This window comes from Bos indicus x Bos taurus, chromosome 6, assembly GCF_003369695.1.
Source record: "Bos indicus x Bos taurus breed Angus x Brahman F1 hybrid chromosome 6, Bos_hybrid_MaternalHap_v2.0, whole genome shotgun sequence".
In the NCBI taxonomy this organism is placed as follows: domain Eukaryota; kingdom Metazoa; phylum Chordata; class Mammalia; order Artiodactyla; family Bovidae; genus Bos; species Bos indicus x Bos taurus.
The window spans coordinates 4,525,169-4,546,058 of record NC_040081.1 but is presented as its reverse complement, the minus strand read 5'-3'; the positions used below and the strand labels follow the sequence as shown (position 1 = coordinate 4,546,058).

Sequence of the window (20,890 nt, the reverse complement as noted above, 5' to 3'; positions counted from 1 at the left end):
GAGATCGAATCAGTGTCTGGCTCCTGACAATCTAGTAGCTTAGAGACTCTCGTCTTTCGCTGTCTCATTCTCCTGTCTCTTGCTTCTATCAATTCAGGATTATATGTTTCTACAAATACTTGAATTTAAGTTTTGGTTTGTTTTTCTACTCTCTTCCATTCTCCCCTGTCGTGCAATTTTTATGTATGTATTCATTTATTCATTCACATTGGGGACTGTTAAGAAAGTTACCTAAAATAGAAAATAATCACTGGACTTAGAGGAAGAGGATCAGAATTGGAAAAGTTCTGACTGAACAGTTATTGGTTTTTGTACTTTAAGCAAAAGTGCAAGCCTCTTACTTAATCTCTTTGAGTTTCAGTTCCCTCATCTACAAAATGAAGACAATTATTCCCAGGATTATAATAAGATTAAAAATGGTAGACATGTGTGCTCTTTTAAAAGTAAAGAAAGTTCTGTTCATTAACAAATACTATAAGCCAGCTGTCCAATTTTATTCAACAGCAAAAGACACGTTTTGACTTGCTCTTAAAACAGAGATATGAGGAGTTTCAGCATCAGATTATTCTACCTTTATTTACCTAATCGATCAGGTAAAAGGTTAGGTTCCTATTGAACAAGAGACTGACTAGAAACACAGAGGAAAGGGTGAGATGTTAAGTTTTTAACAATAATCACACAGACAGTAAGAAATGGTTATTATTCCTTTTGTTACCCTAGATATGCCTTATCTGAAGACATCAATATTGTTTAATAAAAAAAGGTGGGCTATAACTGATTCAAAGGTGAGTGTACGCAGGCTTTTTAGGCACTAGATCCAGCAAAGGCTTTAAGAGGCATGTGTTGAGATGAGAGAGCTGAGGATTAGGCTCAGTTCCCGGGATGTTCTGCATTATTATTTCTGGATTAAGGGATGACTGAAGAACAGGACACTCAAAAGGCAGACGATGCAGACAGGCCTCATAGTCACTTGTAATGAAGAGCTTATAGCAAATTATGATGAAATAATATAAACATATACCCCTAGAACCACTAGAAAGATGACAGCCTACAGAATACTGACCCAGTATGGGAGCTCACACCCACAATTGTTTCATTCCTTCCTCCCCACCTCAAAAGTAAGAGATATAGTTAGGTGTGGCTTTCAGTCTTATTAATATCTTTTTAAGGGAATCATTAAGGAAAAGCTGCAGCTGGTGAGTCTTGGGGGTCAAGGGTGTTCATTACAAGATAAAACCCACCAAGACAAAAGGATGTTTCCAAACTGCCTCTTTGTGGTCCTTGCTTTTGTAAGTGTGAATAAACTTTAAACATAGAGTTTTTTCAATTATAAGACTAAATTTGGTGGCTGAAGCATTAATATGGGTGTGTGTGTATAAATATTTTCATTCTTTGAATTTACTTATTCCTCATTGTGTTTTAAAGGGCTTTAAAAGTTTAGGATATTTGGAATATGTGGTATACATGTCTATAATAGCTCTCATTATTCCACTGAAATGTGCAATTCCATCCAACTTTCTTAGAAATCACTGTTTTTTAAAAAAAAAAAAACCCTAAAAGTTGGACTAACTTCAAATCTTACCTCTCAAAAATGTCACATTATGAGTAAAATAATAAAATAATTGTAGTGTAGAATTACTATTTTTTTTGCATGCTGAGTCACTCAGTTGTGTCTGAGTCTTTGTGACCCCATGGACTGTAGCCCACCAAGCTACTCTGTCCATGGAATTTTCCAGCCAGGAATACGGGAATGGGCTGCCACCCCCTTCTCCAAGGAATCTTCCTGACCCAGGGATCAAACTGGTGTCTCCTGCATCTTCTGCATTCACAGGCTCACCACTGAGCCCCAAATCAAGTTGCAGGGAGAAATATCAATAACCTCAGATATCCAGATGACACCACCCTTATGGCAGAAAGTGAAGAAGAACTAAAGAGCCTCTTGATGAAAGTGAAAGAGGAGAGTGAAAAAGTTGGCTTAAAGCTCAACATTCAGAAAATGAAGATCATGGCATCTGGTCCCATCACTTCATGGCAAACAGATGGGGAAACAGTGACAGACTTTATTTCTGGGGGCTCCAAAATCACTGCAGATGGTGACTGCAGCCAGGAAATTAAAAGAGGCTTGCTCCTTGGAAGAAAAGCTATGACCAACATAGACAGCATATTAAAAAGCAGAGACATTACTTTACCAACAAAGGTCCATCTAGTCAAAGCTATGGTTTTTCCAGTGGTCATATATGGATGTGAGAGTTGGACTGTGAAGAAAGCTGAGTGCTGAAGAATTGATGCTTTTGAACTGTGGTGTTGGAGAAGACTCTTGAGAGTCCCTTGGACTGCAAGGAGATCCAACCAGTCCATCCTAAAGGAGATCAGTCCTGGGTATTCATTGGAAGGACTGATGCTGAGGCTGAAACTCCAATATTTTGGCCACCTGATGTGAAGAGCTGACTTGTTTGAAAAGACCCTGATGCTGGGAAAGATGGAGGGCAGGAGGAGAAGGGGACAACAGAGGATGAGATGGTTGGACGGTATCACCGACTCGATGGACATGAGTTTGGGTAAACTCTGGGAGTTGATGATGGACTGGGAGGCCTTGCATGCTGCAGTCCATAGGATTGCAAAGAGTCAGACATGACTGAGCCAGTGAACTGACTAACTACTGATGTTAATAACGGACTTTGCAGCTTACTTATTTTTCAGTACTAAACCTACCATGGTTTTTTCTGTGGTCATGTATGGATGTGAGAGTTGGACTGTGAAGAAGGCTGAGAGCTGAAGAATTGACGCTTTTGAACTGTGGTGTTGGAGAAGACTCTTGAGAGTCCCTTGGACTGCAAGGAGATCCAACCAGTCCATTCTGAAGGAGATCAGCCCTGGGTGTTCGTTGGAAGGACTGATGCTAAAGCTGAAACTCCAGTACTTTGGCCACCTCATGCGAAGAGTTGACTCATTGGAAAAGACTCTGATGCTGGGAGGGATTGGGGGCAGGAGTAGAAGGGGGCGACAGAGGATGAGATGGATGGATGGCATCACTGACCCAATGGACGTGAGTCTGGTTGAACTCAGGGAGTTGGTGATGGACAGGGAGGCCTGGCGTGCTGCGATTCATGGGGTCGCAAAGAGTCGGACACGACTGAGCGACTGAACTGAATTGAAACCTACCATATATATTTGGAATATGTTTCAAAATTAGAGGGTATATGTTTCTAATACACTTATAACTCATTTTTTAATCTTTAATTTTCTCATTAGACTCCACTTTGTGAGGAAAATGTTTTATTGTTTCTTTTTCCAGACAACTTATTTCTAAAGTATGTTAAATCTTTGTCTGTTACACACACATATATACATCAGACACAACAAATAGTGTATCTTAGTGCATTTTAACATCTAGATTTGGATGGCTGGTCAGTGTAACTATTTAAGAGGAGGGCTAAAGAAAGGAAAAGAGATTTGTCTACAAGAATTGATTCCATAGCTATAAAATGAAAAGTGAAAGTGAAGTTGCTCAGTCGTGTCCAACTCTTCGCGACCCCATGGACTGTAGCCTACCACGCTCCTCCGTCCATGGGATTTTCCAGGCAAGAGTACTGGAGTGGGTTTCCAGTACTCCTAGCTACATGCAGACTTAATAAAGCAAAGTGATGAACTAGTTTGCCTTTTGTGATTGGGGTAGAATCTGTGCAGTGTTTGGGGATGTGGGGAGACAGGAGAGGTTTACACCAGACCTTATATACAGTCAGCAATTTTTACCCCATTTCACTTTCACTTTGAAAAATTCTCCTTATTGAAAAGAAAGCCCTTAGCCTTCTCAAAGGACAGGTGTGGGGCATTATTTATCTACTTATCCTTGCTTAAGCTTTGTGTTATTTTAAATTGAATGTGTTTGCTCTCAAAGAAAAGTTGTTTAGCATGACCTTAAACACAGATTTTAAAGTGGAAAATGTAATCATTTTCCCCTAAAAAATTTCCTAATAAGTTAAACTATCAAAACAAATATCAAATAAACAAAGAAACAAATAAAACAAATAAAGAAATGTAGCACACAGGCAGCCTATGATTGAGGCCTTGTGGACTTATACGATAATAATGCTATTTTTTAATCATTAAATTATTTTAAAAAATTAAGCAGATTGTGTCCTTGCAAATTAATTTGGCAATTAATCTAAATTTCCCTGCTGGCTCAGAGGGTAAAGCGTCTGCCCACAATGCGGGAGACCCGGGTTCAATCCCTGGGTCAGGAAAATCCCCTGGAGAAGCACATGGCAACCCCACGGCAGTATTCCTGCCTGGAGAATCCCATGGACAGAGGAGCCTGGAAGGCTATATATATAGTCCATGGGGGTCACAAAGAGTTGGACACTACTGAGCGACTTCACTTTCACTTTAAAAATTTAGCTATTTCTATCAATTTTACTTCTGAAACCAAAGAGTTATCACTTTATTTTAAAAGTTTGTAAGTTCAGATAAGTTTATCTCAGTTTGTCTGAAATTTGAGTCTCAGATTTCTCAGTAGGAGGATATAATAACTTCCTCACTGGGTTCCTGTGAAGATTAAGGAAAATGATAGATGTGGAAATACCTTACAAACAGTCAAGGGCTATGATAATATTAATAAATAGAATCTTTTCCATTCACATTGTGAAATCCAAAGCACAGAAACAACCTTAATACATTAATAACTGACTACACTGTAAAACTTCTGAAAGTCCCTTGGACTGCAAGGAGATCCAACCAGTCCATTCTAAAGGAGATCAGCCCTGGGTGTTCTTTGGAAGGAATGATGCTAAAGCTGAAACTCCAGTACTTTGGCCACCTCATGTGAAGAGTTGACTCATTGGAAAAGACTCTGATGCTGGGAGGGATTGGGGGCAGGAGGAGAAGGGGGCCACAGAGGATGAGATGGCTGGATGGCATCACAGACTCGATGGACATGAGTCTGAGTGAACTGTGGGAGTTGGTGATGGACAGGGAGGCCTGGCATGCTGCGATTCATGAGGTCACAAAGAGTCGGACACAACTGAGCGACTGAACTGAACTGAACTAACACTGTAAAACAATAAAATTAAAAAAAATTTCAAATGGGGAAGGAAATGGCAACCCACTCCAGTGTTCTTGCCTGGAGAATCCCAGGGATGGGGGAGCCTGGTGGGCTGCCGTCTATGGGGTTGCACAGAGTTGGACACGACTGAAGTGACTTAGCAGTAGCAGTAACACAATATATGTTCTTATGAGCATGAAGATGAGACTTTTTTAACTCTTAAAATACTGAAATATTCAGAACATAATGGAGTACAATAGCTGATTATTGATAACAGGAATTATGAGATGTTTGCACAAATAAGAATACTTTTGAAGATTATGATGACTAATGTAACTGAGGCTTTTTCAGCTACCTGTTCACCTACTTTCGGTATCTCTGGCTCTGTAATGTGTTATCTCCAAATCTCCTAGAGTTGCGATTAAAAAAAAAATATATATATATATATATTTCATTTATATAAAATAACTTAAGCCATTCCATACTGAGATAAATATCATAATTAATTATAGTGGATTCAATTGTATATTTTAATTTTTTTCTAGTTAATTTGTGAGCAGAGCTTACTTCTTGTAAAGGCTGATTAGAATGTCATTTTCACTTCACATTATTTTTACTTCATAGAAGCTATCACCTTGGCTATTTTTTTAATTGTTCAATGGCCTTACGATAAGGTGAGTAACACTGTCTTTTTCAATAGATATATTAAATAATATTAACAAAACTTATTTTCCTTCTTTATACATAAAAGTAAATACAAATAAAGCATCTTCTACCTTCTCCTTTCATCATAATGAGACATTGTGTTTCTGTAAAAAGGAGAAAAGAACACATAGGGAATGCTGGTCTACAAGACTGACATTATTAGAAACTGGATAACTAACTAGTCAGTGTAATTTTAGAGGCAATGGGAATCCTCTGCCTCAGTGGTTTAAAAGAGTTTCCTATATCTTTTAGTTAAAATATTTTAAAATCAAATATTGATGTGTTTTTAAATCAAATATTCACTGGGTCTAACCTTGTAAAAACAATACCAAATGTCCTTTTCAATTCCTTGACATCAAGATTCTGTCTTAAATTCCCACCAAAGTAGGATGAAAGTGAGTTACACAGTTTGTGGGACCCAATATAAGATCTCTTATTCATAAATAAAGAATTTCAAGATTGCAACAACAGAATTTCAGCAATGGCAGAGCATTCAACTGAGCACTGCTGCTGCTGCTAAGTCACTTCAGTCTGTGCGACCCCAAAGACGGCAGCCCACCAGGCTCCGCCATCCCTGGGATTCTCCAGGCAAGAACACTGGAGTGGGTTGCCATTTTCTTCTCCAATGCATGAAAGTGAAAAGTGAAAGTGAAGTCGCTCAGTCGTGTCCCACCGTCAGTGACCCCATGGACTGCAGCCTTCCAGGCTCCTCCGTCCATGGGGTTTTCTAGGCAAGAGTATTGCAGTGGGGTGCCATTGCCTTCTCCGCAACTGAGCACTGGGGTCTCCTAAATGGAGCCCAAGAAGCTGGCCCTGGGTGTAACTTACACTAGAGTATAAGAAACCGAGCATGGATCACCAGAGGAAGAGAACATAGAAGAGGTATGTAAAGGTAGGCTGTCTAAAGGAGAGGCTGAGAGAGCGCAAGACACACCCTCTCTAAAATTCTGTCTTAAACTAGCCACATTCCAATCTGGCTTTATCTAGCTATTAACATCTTTGGAAGATATTAGCCAACTGCTGATTACCCTGTTTCCCATCCCAGGGATATTTTCATATTTATAGAGGACAGTGAAAAACAAAACTACTTTAAAAATGAACAATCAAATATTTTCAGGTGGTGTTTTAGTACCGTGAGAGACCTCGTTGAGGCAGGGTCCCCATTAGCTCTCAGGACATGTCTTGGAGGTCCTGTCTGTTACTTTATCCACTAATACAGTTAATTCTGCTACTGCAATTGTTAGAGTGTTAAATTTGCATCTCCCGTTAAACAGGCAATTTTATTTTTCCACAGAAAGTAATGTATTTTCATAGCGATTTTAGCAAACTCTGAAGGATCAGTGCTAGAACTGAGATGCTCTCCGGCTGAGACTTGGAGGGGCCAGAGTCAAGTGGCTGCTGTGTCTTCTGTTTGCCGGGTGTTATAGCCAGCACTGCTGTTTCTGATCTCTGATGCCACTGCTGGCTACAAATATCTCTTCAATTACAGGATCTAGTTACTTCTGAATCAACCTGATCCGAAGCTTTTGATAGTATCAGGGAATTTTAGTGAATGTTATTATTTAATGTGAAATTACAACACTTACTGAGTACTATCAACATATGAACAACATTTAGATTTAAATCATGATATATACACTAGTATTTATTATTTACCTTTAAATGTATTTTAAACAAGATAACTCAGAAGGATCAAGTACATTGATGATCATGGGTATGTGTTTGGTATGACCGATAATTTAATCAGAAACACATTTTATTGCTGGAATAAAATGCATAATGTTACACTTGGCAATGCCTATGGGCTTAGAGTACGTATGACTTGAGCAAAAGAAAATAATGAAAGCCATCTCCTAGGTTCACATGCATTGCTGCTGCTGCTGCTGCTGCTGCTGCTGCTGCTGCTGCTAAGTCGCTTCAGTCGTGTCCAACTCTGTGCAACCCCATAGACGGCAGCCCACCAGGCTCCCCCATCCCTGGGATTCTCCAGGCAAGAACACTGGAGTGGGTTGCCATTTCCTTCTCCAATGCATGAAAGTGAAAAGTGAAAGTGAAGTCGCTCAGTCATGGCCGACTCTTAGCGACCCCATGGACTGTAGCCCACCAGGCTCCTCCGTCCATGGGATTTTCCAGGCAAGAGTACTGGAGTGGGGTGCCATTGCCTTCTCCGCACATGCATTGCTAGGGTTTACTTTTCATTGTGATGTGTTAAAGTTGTAACCATCTATCTACTCCAAGAGGCACCTACCTTGGAGAAATTAACCCTAAATAAATCAAGCTCTTTTACATTACAGTTTCCCCTTTTAAACATAATATTTCCATGTAAGTACCACAGCATTTGTCATTTCATCAACTGTCAAGATATGATATTATCTATCTTTGCATACAAACACTTGTTCATAGTTTCTATAACTTTAAAAATAATCATGGTGATTTCCAAAAGAAGGTATCATGCCTCACAAATCTTTCTAATTACAGATTCAGTTTTTACTACTTATTTTAGAAAATGATAAACTTTCATATTTTGTCTAGATCTATATATATATGGAGGTTGCCACAGAGAGAAAGAGGTAGCTATGAAATCTTTTGTTGTTAGTAAAACACCCATTTGAATATAACCCATGTGTTTTGGCTATATCTTTTGATTGTGGAATACATTGCTGTTTGAGTGTGCAGCTGGAAGAAGAGGGCTTTGACCTCAATTTCATGTTAGAGAGAAGACAGACTAACAGACAAAAACTTAAAACAGTTATCAGTTCCTTTAGTATCGGCTGAAACCATTTAGACTATTGGTTGAAATCATTTCAGCTGGAAAACAGACACGAGTACATATTGCTAACTTGATTTTTGTTATTTGGTTATTATATATGCAGAGGCAGTGTCTAAGAGAAAATGGTGGACTTCCCTAGTGGCCCAGAGGGGAAAGAATCTGCATGCAGTGCAGGAGATTCGGGTTCAATCTCTGGGTTCAGTCTCTGGGTTGGGAAGATCCCCTGGAGAAGGAAACGGTTACCCTGCAGCATTCTTGCCTGGAGAATCCCATGGACACAGGAACATGGCGGGCTACAGTTCATGGGGTCACAAAGAGTTAGACACGGCTGAGCGTGTCTTACGAGTTCCACTCAAATGAGTTGATTTTCAATCCTGTATAATCAATTTTTGTTATCTTCCTTTCAAACTTTATATAACCCCATTATTTCTAAAAATGTTTTTCTTTTCTTACAACTATGCAAAAGGCAGCAAATTCTTTCAAAAGAATAATTTTAAGAGACATTTGATAATTTAACTATATACATTCTGCCACATTTTTCTTTCTTAAAAGAGTTGTTTCAGAATTTTTATAAGTGAAACTGAAAATAAATACTTCAAATATATGAAACATTAAATATGTGTCATTTCCAAATATGCTACAAGGAAAAATTAACAAATGAAAGCCAAAATCTATTCACCAACTTACTAAAATAAATCAGTTTCCAAAGGATCCGGAACTTACTGAAGGAATAACATGTAATCTTGGAAGTTTCTATACTTATAAACTTGAAGTTTGCAGACTTTAAAGCAAAGTTTAAATCAAATCTAGCTTGGTGAGTTCTTTAAAAAATTGACACTGTAATGGGACCCAATATCCAGCTGTTCTGTGGTCAAATCTGTTTCTTCATCCCAAAGGGAAAAATCTGCAGAAACATATTGCTAGTTTGCTTTTATTCCATACTGATCAAATGCCTTACTCTTACTTTTTAAAATGTAAAACAAGCAATGCCTTTTTTATTTTGGGTGAATTAATATTATATATTTCATATATATATATATATGCTCCAAATATTTCAAAAGACTAAAATGTCTGGATGTGTTGGTTTGCGGTTTTTGGTAAAAAAAAAAATCAAAATGGAGGGGGCAGATATAGATATAGCATCTTTGAGTTTAAGAAGTGTGTTTAGGAAGTAAGCAGCCAAGAAACCACCTGCTTCTGACACTGGCATGGGCATCGGTGGGACACAGAACCATACATTTTCAGGTGTCAACTCAGAAGTGGCAATAGATACACACACATCCAAATAAACACAGATTTCACACTAAAATGGTGCTGGTTTCCCAAGGAATATAAACTGAATTTATGGTCAATATACCACTGTGTGGCTCAATAAAATATTAGCAATTCTGTTTTTCCATGTCATACTATATGATTCTTTTTTTTTTTCTTTAACCACAATGACAACAGCAGCAGTATTTACTTTTCTTCCTAGGTAGAAATTAACGTGTGGAAGCACAATTGCATGCATCTGAGGTATCGATTTGCATTGCAATACAGAGGAAAAATAATGCAGAACTTAGACCAAATTCAGTATTTAAATTGCAAAGTATTTTTAAATGGAGCAATACAGAGGAAAAATAAAGCAGAACTTAGCCTAATTCAGGATTTAAATTGCAAAGTATTTTTAAATGGAGTATTTAAATGTTGGAGGACTTGAATTTTAAAATCTGTTTCAACACAGATTTGGTGTGACTGACTATCCAACTAAAACTTTTTAAGCTGTTGCTTCTATTAAATAATTGTGAACCAACGAGGAAGAATAAATTACATTTTTCAGAATAATCATTCCAAAACAAATATTTAGAGTATCAGATACTGTTTCAAGGTCAAATGAATAATCTGACTGATCTTTGCAGGTTATGCTTGCCTTTGACCCAGTACAGAAGATCATAGAGCACGCTCTCTTTCTGGTGTCTGCCTAAAGGCTATTGACGTTGGCAAGTTTCATGTATTACCAGGCTGCTACTATGAATGCACTGGTCCCCAAAGCAACACCTGACAAGAAGACAGGGAGCAAGTAAGTTTCAGAGAACACAACCTGGTTACTATAGCCAACCACCTAATCATGGGGAAGACTAAGGAAGAGGGATTAGAATAATTTAAATCAAGGCAAATTATGTGAAATCACACTACTCATACTGTTAATTCAGACATAACTGTTCATTCCTACTATCTACTCATCCGTCAGAGCAAAATGAAAAATAAGTTATCCTAAAAATGACAACAAAAACACAATTGGCTTTAAAATAAAAATTCTAATGTGTAGACAGACTGAATAGAAAAATGAACACAGGAAGATAACACAGAAACACTTTATTTCTATCTTTCCCCACCTTGGTTTCAAATCATGGAGCTTGACAACACATTTCCCCCACTATCACACAGTCTGGTCAGTAAATCCAAGCGACAAAATGAAAATCTGAATCACCAGGCTCATGAAGCCAACTGAAAAAGTTGCAACATTGATATCTGACCCACTGTGGCTACCTCAAATGTAGCATTCCCTTATATGCCATTATTCTTTACTCTTTAACATTCATACTTTACTACCTGAATGTTCAATAAACTCAGGACAAATAAACTGAGGAAGGGGGCTTCTCTCATTCACAGAAAGGTATTTTTCAATTATATAACTTGTTACATTTTAAAGAGATAAAAGCTGTATCTGCAAGTGATTAAAAGATGTTTTGTATTCATGGTTTCATCTCTGCTGAAATAAATGTGTAATTTAAACCACACATAATTCATAGCCATTGAGGCCCATTACAGAGTTCTAGCTTCTTTTTTATGATAGTTACTAATTAAGACAGTGCTACTGCCACGCTGAGCCTGCGACTTCGACTTCAACATACAGGTTTAATGAATAAAATGTTCTGACGTAAAAAAGGAAAACAATAATACAGACAAAGCTGCCAGCTGTTATGTTTCGAGTGTGTGGTAAAGATTAAGTACATTGACTGAAGTTAAGAACTGCGCAAAGGAAAAAACTTATTTCTTTTTTTAAGGAAGAAGTGAAGGGCTTTTGAGAGTAATACGAAATAGTATTTCTCAAAATTTCTGGGTCCCTCATTTCCAGCTCCCCACAGCCACTCCCACCCCGTCAAGAATTTAAACTCTTCAGAGTCACTTTTAAAGGATAAATGATGGGATATTTTAATATAATCCTGAATATAGGTTTAGATTGAAAATGGGAATTGGGACCATAATTAATTATGTTGCCAAGTTTTTTGAACTTTAAGAAGACAAATTGAGGCAAATGAGGACATTTATATGACTGCAACCTTATGAAAGTTCATGGGTTAAAACTTTGGTAAACTGACAGAATCTTTTTGACATTTGATTAATTCCATATGCAGAATGAGTGTGAGGAATTAATATCCTTTTGGTGTTTTCACTTTCTGAAACCACTGTAATAAGAGACTGACATAGAATCAAAACCAACTATAAACACAGCCTTCAGCTAGGGTTACGGGCCTTATTATCACTTTTAATAAACAATAATGAGTAATAAATACCGATAGCCCTCAGTACACTCTGGTCTATTCGCATCTTTGCTCTCGCATCCATCCGTCACGTCTTTCAGGATAATAAAACAATTCAATCCCATCAAATGCCGACAACCGCTCCCTCGGGAGGGATGTTTTATCTCTACTTCTGCGAGCCCGGGGAGGATTTTACTTGTTTGAAGGGGGCGGAGAATGGAGCGGGGTCCTATTTATTTCCATTGACGACTCCCCTGGTTCTCACAGGCGCTCAGGGATCGGGTGGGAGGAGAGGAGGAGGAGGTGCGGAGATTCCCTCCTTCAGAAAAGAAAAAAAGGTTCAGGAAGCGAGGCGGGAAGAGGAGGGGTGGAGGGGGGAAAGAGAGCTTAGTGTGTTCGGAGAGATCAGCAACGAAAATACATACACATGTATTTTGTGTGATTTAGCGGGATCGAAAGATGAGAAATAAAAAAAAAAATTACAACCCAACTAAGTTGCTAAAAAGAATTCTGTTACACCAATTAACAAACACACCCAGAAACATTTTCTCAGGTTCATTTCCCGCTCAAGGTCTCGGTTTCTGGGAGCGACTTGTACCCAGAAGAGGGAGATGGGCAGCGCCCCGAAGGGGACCGGGAGGGGACCCGCGACCCGCCCGAAGGCCAGCTGAGCCGAGCGCAGAGGGGCCCGAGTTGAGCTCCGCGGGCCTCGGGGACCCGCGCGCAGCGGGCGCGGGGGCTGCGCGGAGTCCTCCCGCCTCGACCTCCGCGGGAGGAAGTGTGCGGTGAGAAGGGGGCACCGATGGAGCGGAGTGGACCGAAACCGTACCCCTAGAGCAGCAGTTTGCGAAGTGCCCCCAGCTCCAAGAGAACAGCTGGGACCTGGAGCCGCTCGTTCGGATTCCAAAGGGTCAGGGCCGGCCCGACTGCAGCCCGAAGGGCGGGCGAACCCCGGCTCCCGCACAGACGGGACTGGGGCGCTCCATCTGCGGCGGGAAGAAGCGTGCCCTCGGTGGCAGTTTTGCTTTCCCGGCAAAAGTAGGATCGGGTCACCGGGCCACCCCGCTCGGCTCGGGGAAGTTTCTCTGACGATGCTCGCCTTAACCCGCCAAGGACGCCGGAGGAGCCGGAGCGGTGGGAGGTCCTCCGGGGCAAGGCCGGGCAGAGACCACGGGACAGTCCGCCAGGAGCCCGCCCCTCGCACCAGCCAGAGCCCTGGCTTCTCGCTTCACGCTGAGACGCGCCCTGCGAGACCCCGGGTCCCGCAGGCTTCCTGCAGCGGCGGGCGGAGGGCACGAACCCGGGGCTGGCGGGCCAAGTCGGGGGGTTAAGGCTCCGCGGCTCCCAGGACGCCGCCGCACCCCGGGCACCCGCTCCCGCGTCCCGGGCCTGAGCACGCTCTCCCTGCATCTCCGGGGCCGCCCAGCGCGAAGCCCGCCTGGGGCACCCGCGGGGACCTGCTCCACGCCCCTGCTGCCCTCAGCTCCTCGGGAGCCGGCGCCCTCGCCCAGCAAGGACCGAGCGCCCGGCGGGCCCCGGCATAAGCGCCTCGCCCTCTCCCCGACCAGCCCGCCGGGGTGGGCACTCCTTGCGCCAGGTCTCAGGTGGCGGGGCGAGGCAGCGGGACGTCGGCTTTTTCTTTTTTCCTCCTCGCTACTTACCTTGCAAAATGCATATTTTTCTGAGGGGAAGAGGAAAGATCCCTCCCCGAGGTGTGGTGTGCGAACAAGTCCACGTCCTAGGCTGCTCCGGCCAAGATGCTGAACACCGGTACTCAGGAACCACAAGGACTTGGAGGAGGAGGCAGATAAAAGAGGGGGGAAAAAATGAAATCGCCCGAAGTGTCCTAACTTTGCGGCCGGCGCTGCAAACTTCAAAGGCGGGCGACAACCGGCGGCGCGCGGCCGCCGAAGTTGCTGAGAAGTAGAGCGGGGCGAAGCGCGGGGCCGGGGGAAACCCCGGGGCAGAGCGCGCGAGCGGCGGGAGGTCCTTTTAAAAGGCCTGGGGGTGCGGGGGGCCAGGCGGCCGAAGGAGGCTGCGGCGGAGCTGGGAGCGGCTGCGGGCTCGGCGGACGGCCGCTCGGGACGCCGGCGCCAGGCTGGAGCGCGGCGCGGGGAGGGTCGGGCGCACCCGGCGGCGGCGGCGGGGGCGGGGGCGCGGCTGGGCTCGCTCCGCTCTCTCGCGCCGCTGAGACGGGAGTGCTGATCTCTCCCGAGTGTCACTGCTGAAGCCCGGAGCCGCTCCCCGCCCGCCCCGCCGCTGCCCGCCCGCCCCCTCCCGCCTCTGCCCACCGTCTCCCGCTCAGTTCCTCCCTCCCTCCCGCTGCGCGCCATCGCGCGCGCGCGCTCGCACACACACACACACACACACACACAGACACACAGACACACACACACACCCGGCGACCCAGCGCTCCTCAAACGGAGACCCTCGCGGGCGGCATCGCGGGAGACGTACTTTCCTCCTGACCTCCCAGCCAGCAGCGAAGCAGAAGGAGGCCCGCAGAGACCCGATCAGAGCTGCGAAACCCAGAGAGACGCGTCCAAGGGCATCGGACTGTCAGGGAGACCCGGGTGCACAATAAGGGGGAACTCGTGTTGATTTGGGGGCGGGGTGGGGAGACGAGCTAAAATCGAGGTTGGAGGCGGAAAGCATAGTGTGCAAACTGTGCATGCATGTCCCACTTTTCCCCCGGCCGCCTGCCTACCACAGTCTTCAGCCGGGGAGCGCTTCCCCTCGGCGCACTCAGAGCCTCCTCCGGTTGGAAACTCAGCAGCTGTTTTAACAATTGAAAAGCGGCCCTACGGGACCAGTGAGAGACAGAGCAGTGTGTGAAGCCATTAAGGCTGACTAGGCAATTATGATAAGAAGTTACCTAATTAGCAACCTGGCCTGGGCACAGGAAAACGTAGGGGAAGCGAGCGGGGTGGTGTGCAAAAAACCTGGGTGATTTAGTGATCTCACTTTCGCAACTGCGAGCCTAGTTTTCTGCAAACCTGGTTTTTAGACCCTTGGATTTTAAGTTCCTCAGAACATACAGTTTGTTAAGATATAGCGTCAGTAATGAAACCATGAAAAATACTTGCTCGCTTCTCATTGCCACGGAAAAACAAAGATAAGATGAAAATCAGCCTTACCCAGATCATATTGTTCTTAAATACCTGGTCACCAGAGAGAGCAGTCCAATGCAACTCCTTAAGTTTTGTGTCTCCTGGATGAGAACAGTGCAGTAGATGGATTTATTAAACTGATTTACTTCACAAAATCACTTTATAAAAGCCTTAGAATTTTTAAACGCTAAAAGGGACGCTGAGATCATTGCACATATATTTTTAGCACATGAGACAATGGAGGAAGTGGATCTCTGCTCAGAAGATCTGCAAGAATGACTTCTGCACTTTTGAGATATGGTCCCAAACAGGTCACTGGAGAACTCAGTAACACACCTTTATTAAGTGCCTGTTGGTGATGGGTTAACTGCTAAGTCAAATCTGACTATTGCGACCTCATGGACTGGGGCCCACCAGGCTCCTCTGTCCATGGAATTCTCCAGGCAAGAATACAGGAGTGTGTTGTCATTTCCTTCTCCAGGGGATCTTCCTAACACAGGGATCAAACCCTGGTCTCTTTTGTTTCCTGCATTGACAGCTAGATTCTTTACCACTGAGTCACCAGGGAAGCCACTGCTAAGTGCCTGCTGTGTACCATATATGTCTTGGTGCTGATATTTCAAGGTAGGAGATAATGCTAGCCTTTAAGAAGTTCACAGCCTGGTTGGGGGACAGAAGCATCAGTGAAAATGTGATTAGTTCCATAAGGTATGTTTGTGCCTGTTTCCGTAGGAATGTGGAAAAAGAAGCAGCTGACTCCCTTTTAAAAGTTTCTCTTAGTAGAGATTTTAGTTTAGAGTTCTGAAGAATGAGGAAAAGAATCCCAAGCAAACAAGGATGGGGTAGGAAAGAGTTCCTACAAACTGAGAGAAGCAAATGAAAAAGTCAGAAAAGCGTCCAAGTACATGGCTCGTCCTGGAAAGTGGCAGAAGTTAGGTGTGGCTGAAGCAAGCAAGGCCAGGCCACACCACACTCTTTATGCCCAAAGAGCCAGAACTTTCTGTAGGTGGTACATGGTTGGGGAAACCACTAAGGGTTTTAAGCAAGGACAGATTTTAAGGTTTTCAAATGTCATCAAATCCCAGTTTTGAAAAGTTACCCCTGGAATCACTGTGAAAGACAAGTAGATAACAGTGAAGAGGTCTATTTCCAGAGAGAAACTTAGGCCCAAACTAAGGCAGTTGAAGCACCAGTGGGAATGTTAGGACAGCTCAGGAGATATTTAGGGAACTATAGCAGGACCTAGTGATTGATTGGACACGGAGCGTCCTGGAAAGGAGGAGGAGTCTAGACTGCCTCCCCGATTTCTGGCGGGGGCACACGGGCAGGCATTTGCCAACAGACACAGTGTGTAGAGAGGAACAGTTTGAGGAGGGATGGGATGAGTTGTCTTAGACTTGTTGAGCTCGGGAGGCCTGGGGGATGTCTGGATGCAACACCGTAAAAGCAGCCAGAAACAACATTGCTAGCACAGAGGGTCCAAGCTAGATGCATCCATCAGGCGTCAGCGGCGTTCAGGTGTCTCTTGAAGCCAGAGAGCAGGGGAACGCGGTCAGACAGGGAAGACTGAGGAAGGAGCTGGCAGAACACTGATGTTCTAGGGCTGGATGGGGTGAGAGCAGCCTTCCAAAGAACTAGATGGGAGACCTGAGAGGGAAGAGGAGGCCAAGGAGGGGCAGTGCTGATGGAGCCGAGGAAGCAGAGGACATTTGACGAGGGGGAAAAGTGGCAGGGGGATCAATGCAACCAGGCCGCGAGGGGACTGTGATCCCGTCAGCAAGTCTGAGATCTGGACGTAAGGAATCATTTCTGTTGTATGTGTGCCACGGGCCCAGGTTACAGCAGGGAAAGAAGGTGCAGTTCGTTATGAGGACAGAGGGTGAAGCTCACTTCTGGAGTACTTTGGCCCTGGAGGGAAGGCGAGAAATGGGTGGCGAGAAAAGTATTTTCCTAGTTGTACTTTTGTTTGTTTTCCTTGTGTGACACACCTGTTCCTAATTTCACAAAGCTGAGGGAGAAGCAGGTGGAGAGGGAGAGTCTGTGAGTTTCTCTGAGGATCAGCGCCTGCCTCAGTACGGTGGTGGCAACAGTACCTGTCCTGTGGACCTCACAGTATTGGTGGAGGGCAGATAAACACGGCATTGAGATGGTGCTTAAAACTGCTGTTGGGAAGGAGCCGAGTCCATAGACATCGAAGTGACTTGTCATCGAGTCAGCCAGTTAATGACCGAGTCTCTAGGGAAAGTTCTGTAAGAGCTTGGTGAAACATATTTTTTATGAAAGTTCTCCCAAATATCTCTGATTTTGAACATCAGGATTTGCATATATCAATGTAGCTGTCTTAAATATATGCTATTGGCAAATCCAATGGCATTGTATATGTTTATGTTTATATATGTACATATCCTCAGTGTGTTTTGAGACATTTGGGTGTGATAGTTAGAACATGCATTATTTAGTCAGACTGACTAGTATTTAATTCTAAACCCTAGTAATTATTTGCTATGGGACAAGGTTAATCTCACTGAGCTTCAGTGTTTATTTTTTTCAAATATAAAAATGGAACAAATTATAGCTGACTTACAAATGTTTTGTGAGGATTAGGTAGTAGACTGTATTCAAGTATTTCAAAGATATTTGATTATATTTCAACTTACTTTTACACTATGAAATTCATAAATATCCAGTCGTTGGGAAAAAATTAAAAGTCCAAAACTTCATAAACTTAAAAGTGTAATTAAAGACTTATCTAAGAGACGTCCTCGTCCAAGCCCATGTCTTAAGGCAGCAGTTCTCCAAGTGTGGTCCGCAGACCCCAGGTAGGGGCATGAGACCCTTTCAGGGAGGTATGTAAGGCCAAAGCTATTATCATATTAACTCTAAGATGATAATTTGCCTTTTTCTTTTTTTTGCTGTGTTGCCATTTCCATTAATAGTACCAAAGCAATGGTGAGTAAAGCTGCTAGCACCTTAGCACAAATCAAGGCAGTGACACCAAGATGTCCTAGAAGTTACTGTCAAATCCATCGTCACAAATGTCAGTATCACTTAGGAATATCTTCGATAAAGCAGTGAAAATTATTCGTTTTATTAAATTTAACCCTTGACCCTGTCTTTTTAATATTCTTTATAGCAAAGCTAGTGGAGGTGACTGAATTCCAGCTGAGCTATTTAAAATCCTAAGAGATAATGCTGTTAAGGTGCTGCACTCAATATGTGAGCAAATTTGGAAAACTCAGCAGTGGCCACAGGACTGGAAAAGGTCAGTTTTCATTCCAATCCCAAAGAAAGGCAATGCCAAAGAATGCTCAAACTACCGCACAATTGCACTCATCTCACACGCTAGTAAAGTAATGCTCAAAATTCTCCAAGCCAGGCTTCAGCAGGATGTGAACTGTGAACTTCCTGATGTTCAAGCTAGTTTTAGAAAAGGCAGAGGAACCAGAGATCAAATTGCCAACATCCGCTGGATCACGGAAAAAGCAAGAGAGCTCCAGAAAAAACATCTATTTTTGGTTTATTGACTATGCCAAAGCCTTTGACTGTGTGGATCACAGTAAAGTGTGGGAAACTCTAATAGAGATGGGAATACCAGACTACCTGACCTGCCTCTTGAGAAATCTGTATGCAGGTCAGGAAGCAACAGTTAGAACTGGACATAGAACAACAGACTGGTTCCAAATTGGGAAAGGAGTTTGTCAAGGCTGTATATTGTCACGCTGCTTCTTAAATTTGTATGCAGAGTACATCATGCGAAATGCCAGCCTAGATGACTCACAAGCTGGAATCAGGATTGTCAGAGAGAAATATCAATAACCTCAGATATGCAGATGATACCAACCACTCTAATGGCAGAAAGTTAAGAGGAACTTAAAGAGGTTCTTGATGAGGGTGAAGAGGGGAGTGGAAAAGCTGGCTTAAAACTCAGCATTCAAAAAACTAAGATCATGGCATCCACTTCATGGCAAATAGAAAGGGGAAAAGTGGAAGTAGTGGCAGATTTTCTTTTCTTGGGCTCCAAAATCACTGCAGATTGTGACTGCAGCCATGAAATTAAAAGATGCTTGCTTCCTGGAAGGAAAGCTATGACACACCTAGACAGCATATTAAAAAGCAGAGGCATCGCTTTGCTAACAAAGGTCTGTATAGTCAAAGCTATGGTTATTCCAGTAGTGATATATGAACGTGAGAGTTGGACCAGAAAGAAGGCTGAGTGCCAAAGAATTGATGCTTTTGAATTGTGGTGCTGGAGAAGATTCTTGAGAGTTCCTTGGATTGCAAGAAGATCAAACCAATCAATCCTAAAGGAAGTCAACCCTGAATATTCATCAGAAGGACTGATGCTGAAGTTCCAAAACTTCAGCCTCCTGATACAAATAGCCAACTCATTGGGAAAGACCCTAATGGTAGGAAAGATTAAAGGCAAAAGGAGAAGGGGGTGACCCAGGATGAGATGGTTGGGTATCATCAAGGCCTCAATGGACATGAGTTTGAGCAAAGTCCATGAGACAGTGGAGGGCAGAGAAGTTGCAGTCCATAGAGTCTCAAAGAGTTGGACATGACTTAGTGACCAAACAATAGCGAAGTGGGAGGCACACGTAAACCTCTTCTGCCACGCACCAAAGACCAGTATTTGTTCTGAATTAAAACTCCTGTGAAATTGAGTTGTGAGCTAAACTAGCAGTTTTTCTTTTAATTTTTTTTTATATTTTCCCCCACAAAACATGTTTTTTCTTGAGAGAACAACTCACAGACAAACTATGGTTATTCACACTTGGATATTTGGCAGACTTTTTTTTTTTTAATTATGTGAGCTTGTCACTTCAAGGTAAACAACTGGCAGTATGAGTTTTAAGTGAAAAATTTGAGCTTTCAAGTAAAACAATATAGAATTTAGAAAACTTGTGTCTGCCACCATGAACTTGACAGCTTTCCAATACATAAACTATTTTGATAATAGGATTGTGGTCTTTTTAGTTAATGTGATTTTTTGATATTACACCATGAAATGTGTTGTCATTTGGAAGATCTGCATAATGCAGTGAACCAGTATTTTCCAATGATCAATAATTCATGATATTCTAAAATCAGGCATGAGTTAAAGATCTATTCAAAACACAAGATAGACTAGTGAATTTGAATATGATAATATGAATAGTATGCTTGTATGATTTCACATTTCATATTGCAATTATAAAGCTTAAGAGACTACCCCTTGTTGAGTTTTGGTGTATTACCAAAGGAAAAATATACAGAATTATTTGAAAAAGTTATTAAGCTGTTACCTCATTTTCCAACTACATATCTGTGTGAAACCAGATTTACTTCAAACATTATATTGAAACAGGTTAAATATAGAAGTGATAGGAGAATTCAGCTCTCTTCTACTAAGTTAAGAGACTTGCAAAAATGTAAAACAATGCCATTTTTCTTACTGAATTATTTTCTTTGGAAAGTATAGCTATTTTCAGAAAAATGATGTTATTTATGTTAATGTAGAAGCTACTTATAGTTGTTTTAAAACAAACTAATACATTTTAAAAACTTTCCATTTTGATTCCTCATATATTGAATACTGACAGAAATAACCCACATAAGAACTGCTTGGGATCCTCAATAATTCTAAGATCCTCAGTGATTTTAAGCGGTTCCTGAGAACCACTGCCTTAGGGAACAGGCCTAATCATGAAAATAGATTGAAAGATCATCAAAGGCTTATCATAGTATTCTGCCTAATGAT

At 42.4% G+C, this 20,890-nt stretch overlaps 1 protein-coding gene across 1 annotated transcript in view; it reads right to left on the bottom strand.

Annotated features, from left to right (window-relative positions):
• Positions 1-14,155, bottom strand: part of NDNF (neuron derived neurotrophic factor) — a 51,513-nt gene extending 37,358 nt beyond the window's left edge. The window contains exon 1 of the mRNA XM_027543703.1: positions 13,702-14,155. Within this exon, the coding sequence (XP_027399504.1) occupies positions 13,702-13,715 (14 nt within the window). The 5' untranslated portion in view covers positions 13,716-14,155. The remainder of the gene's footprint in view (positions 1-13,701) is intronic.
• Positions 14,156-20,890: the final 6,735 nt, after the last annotated feature.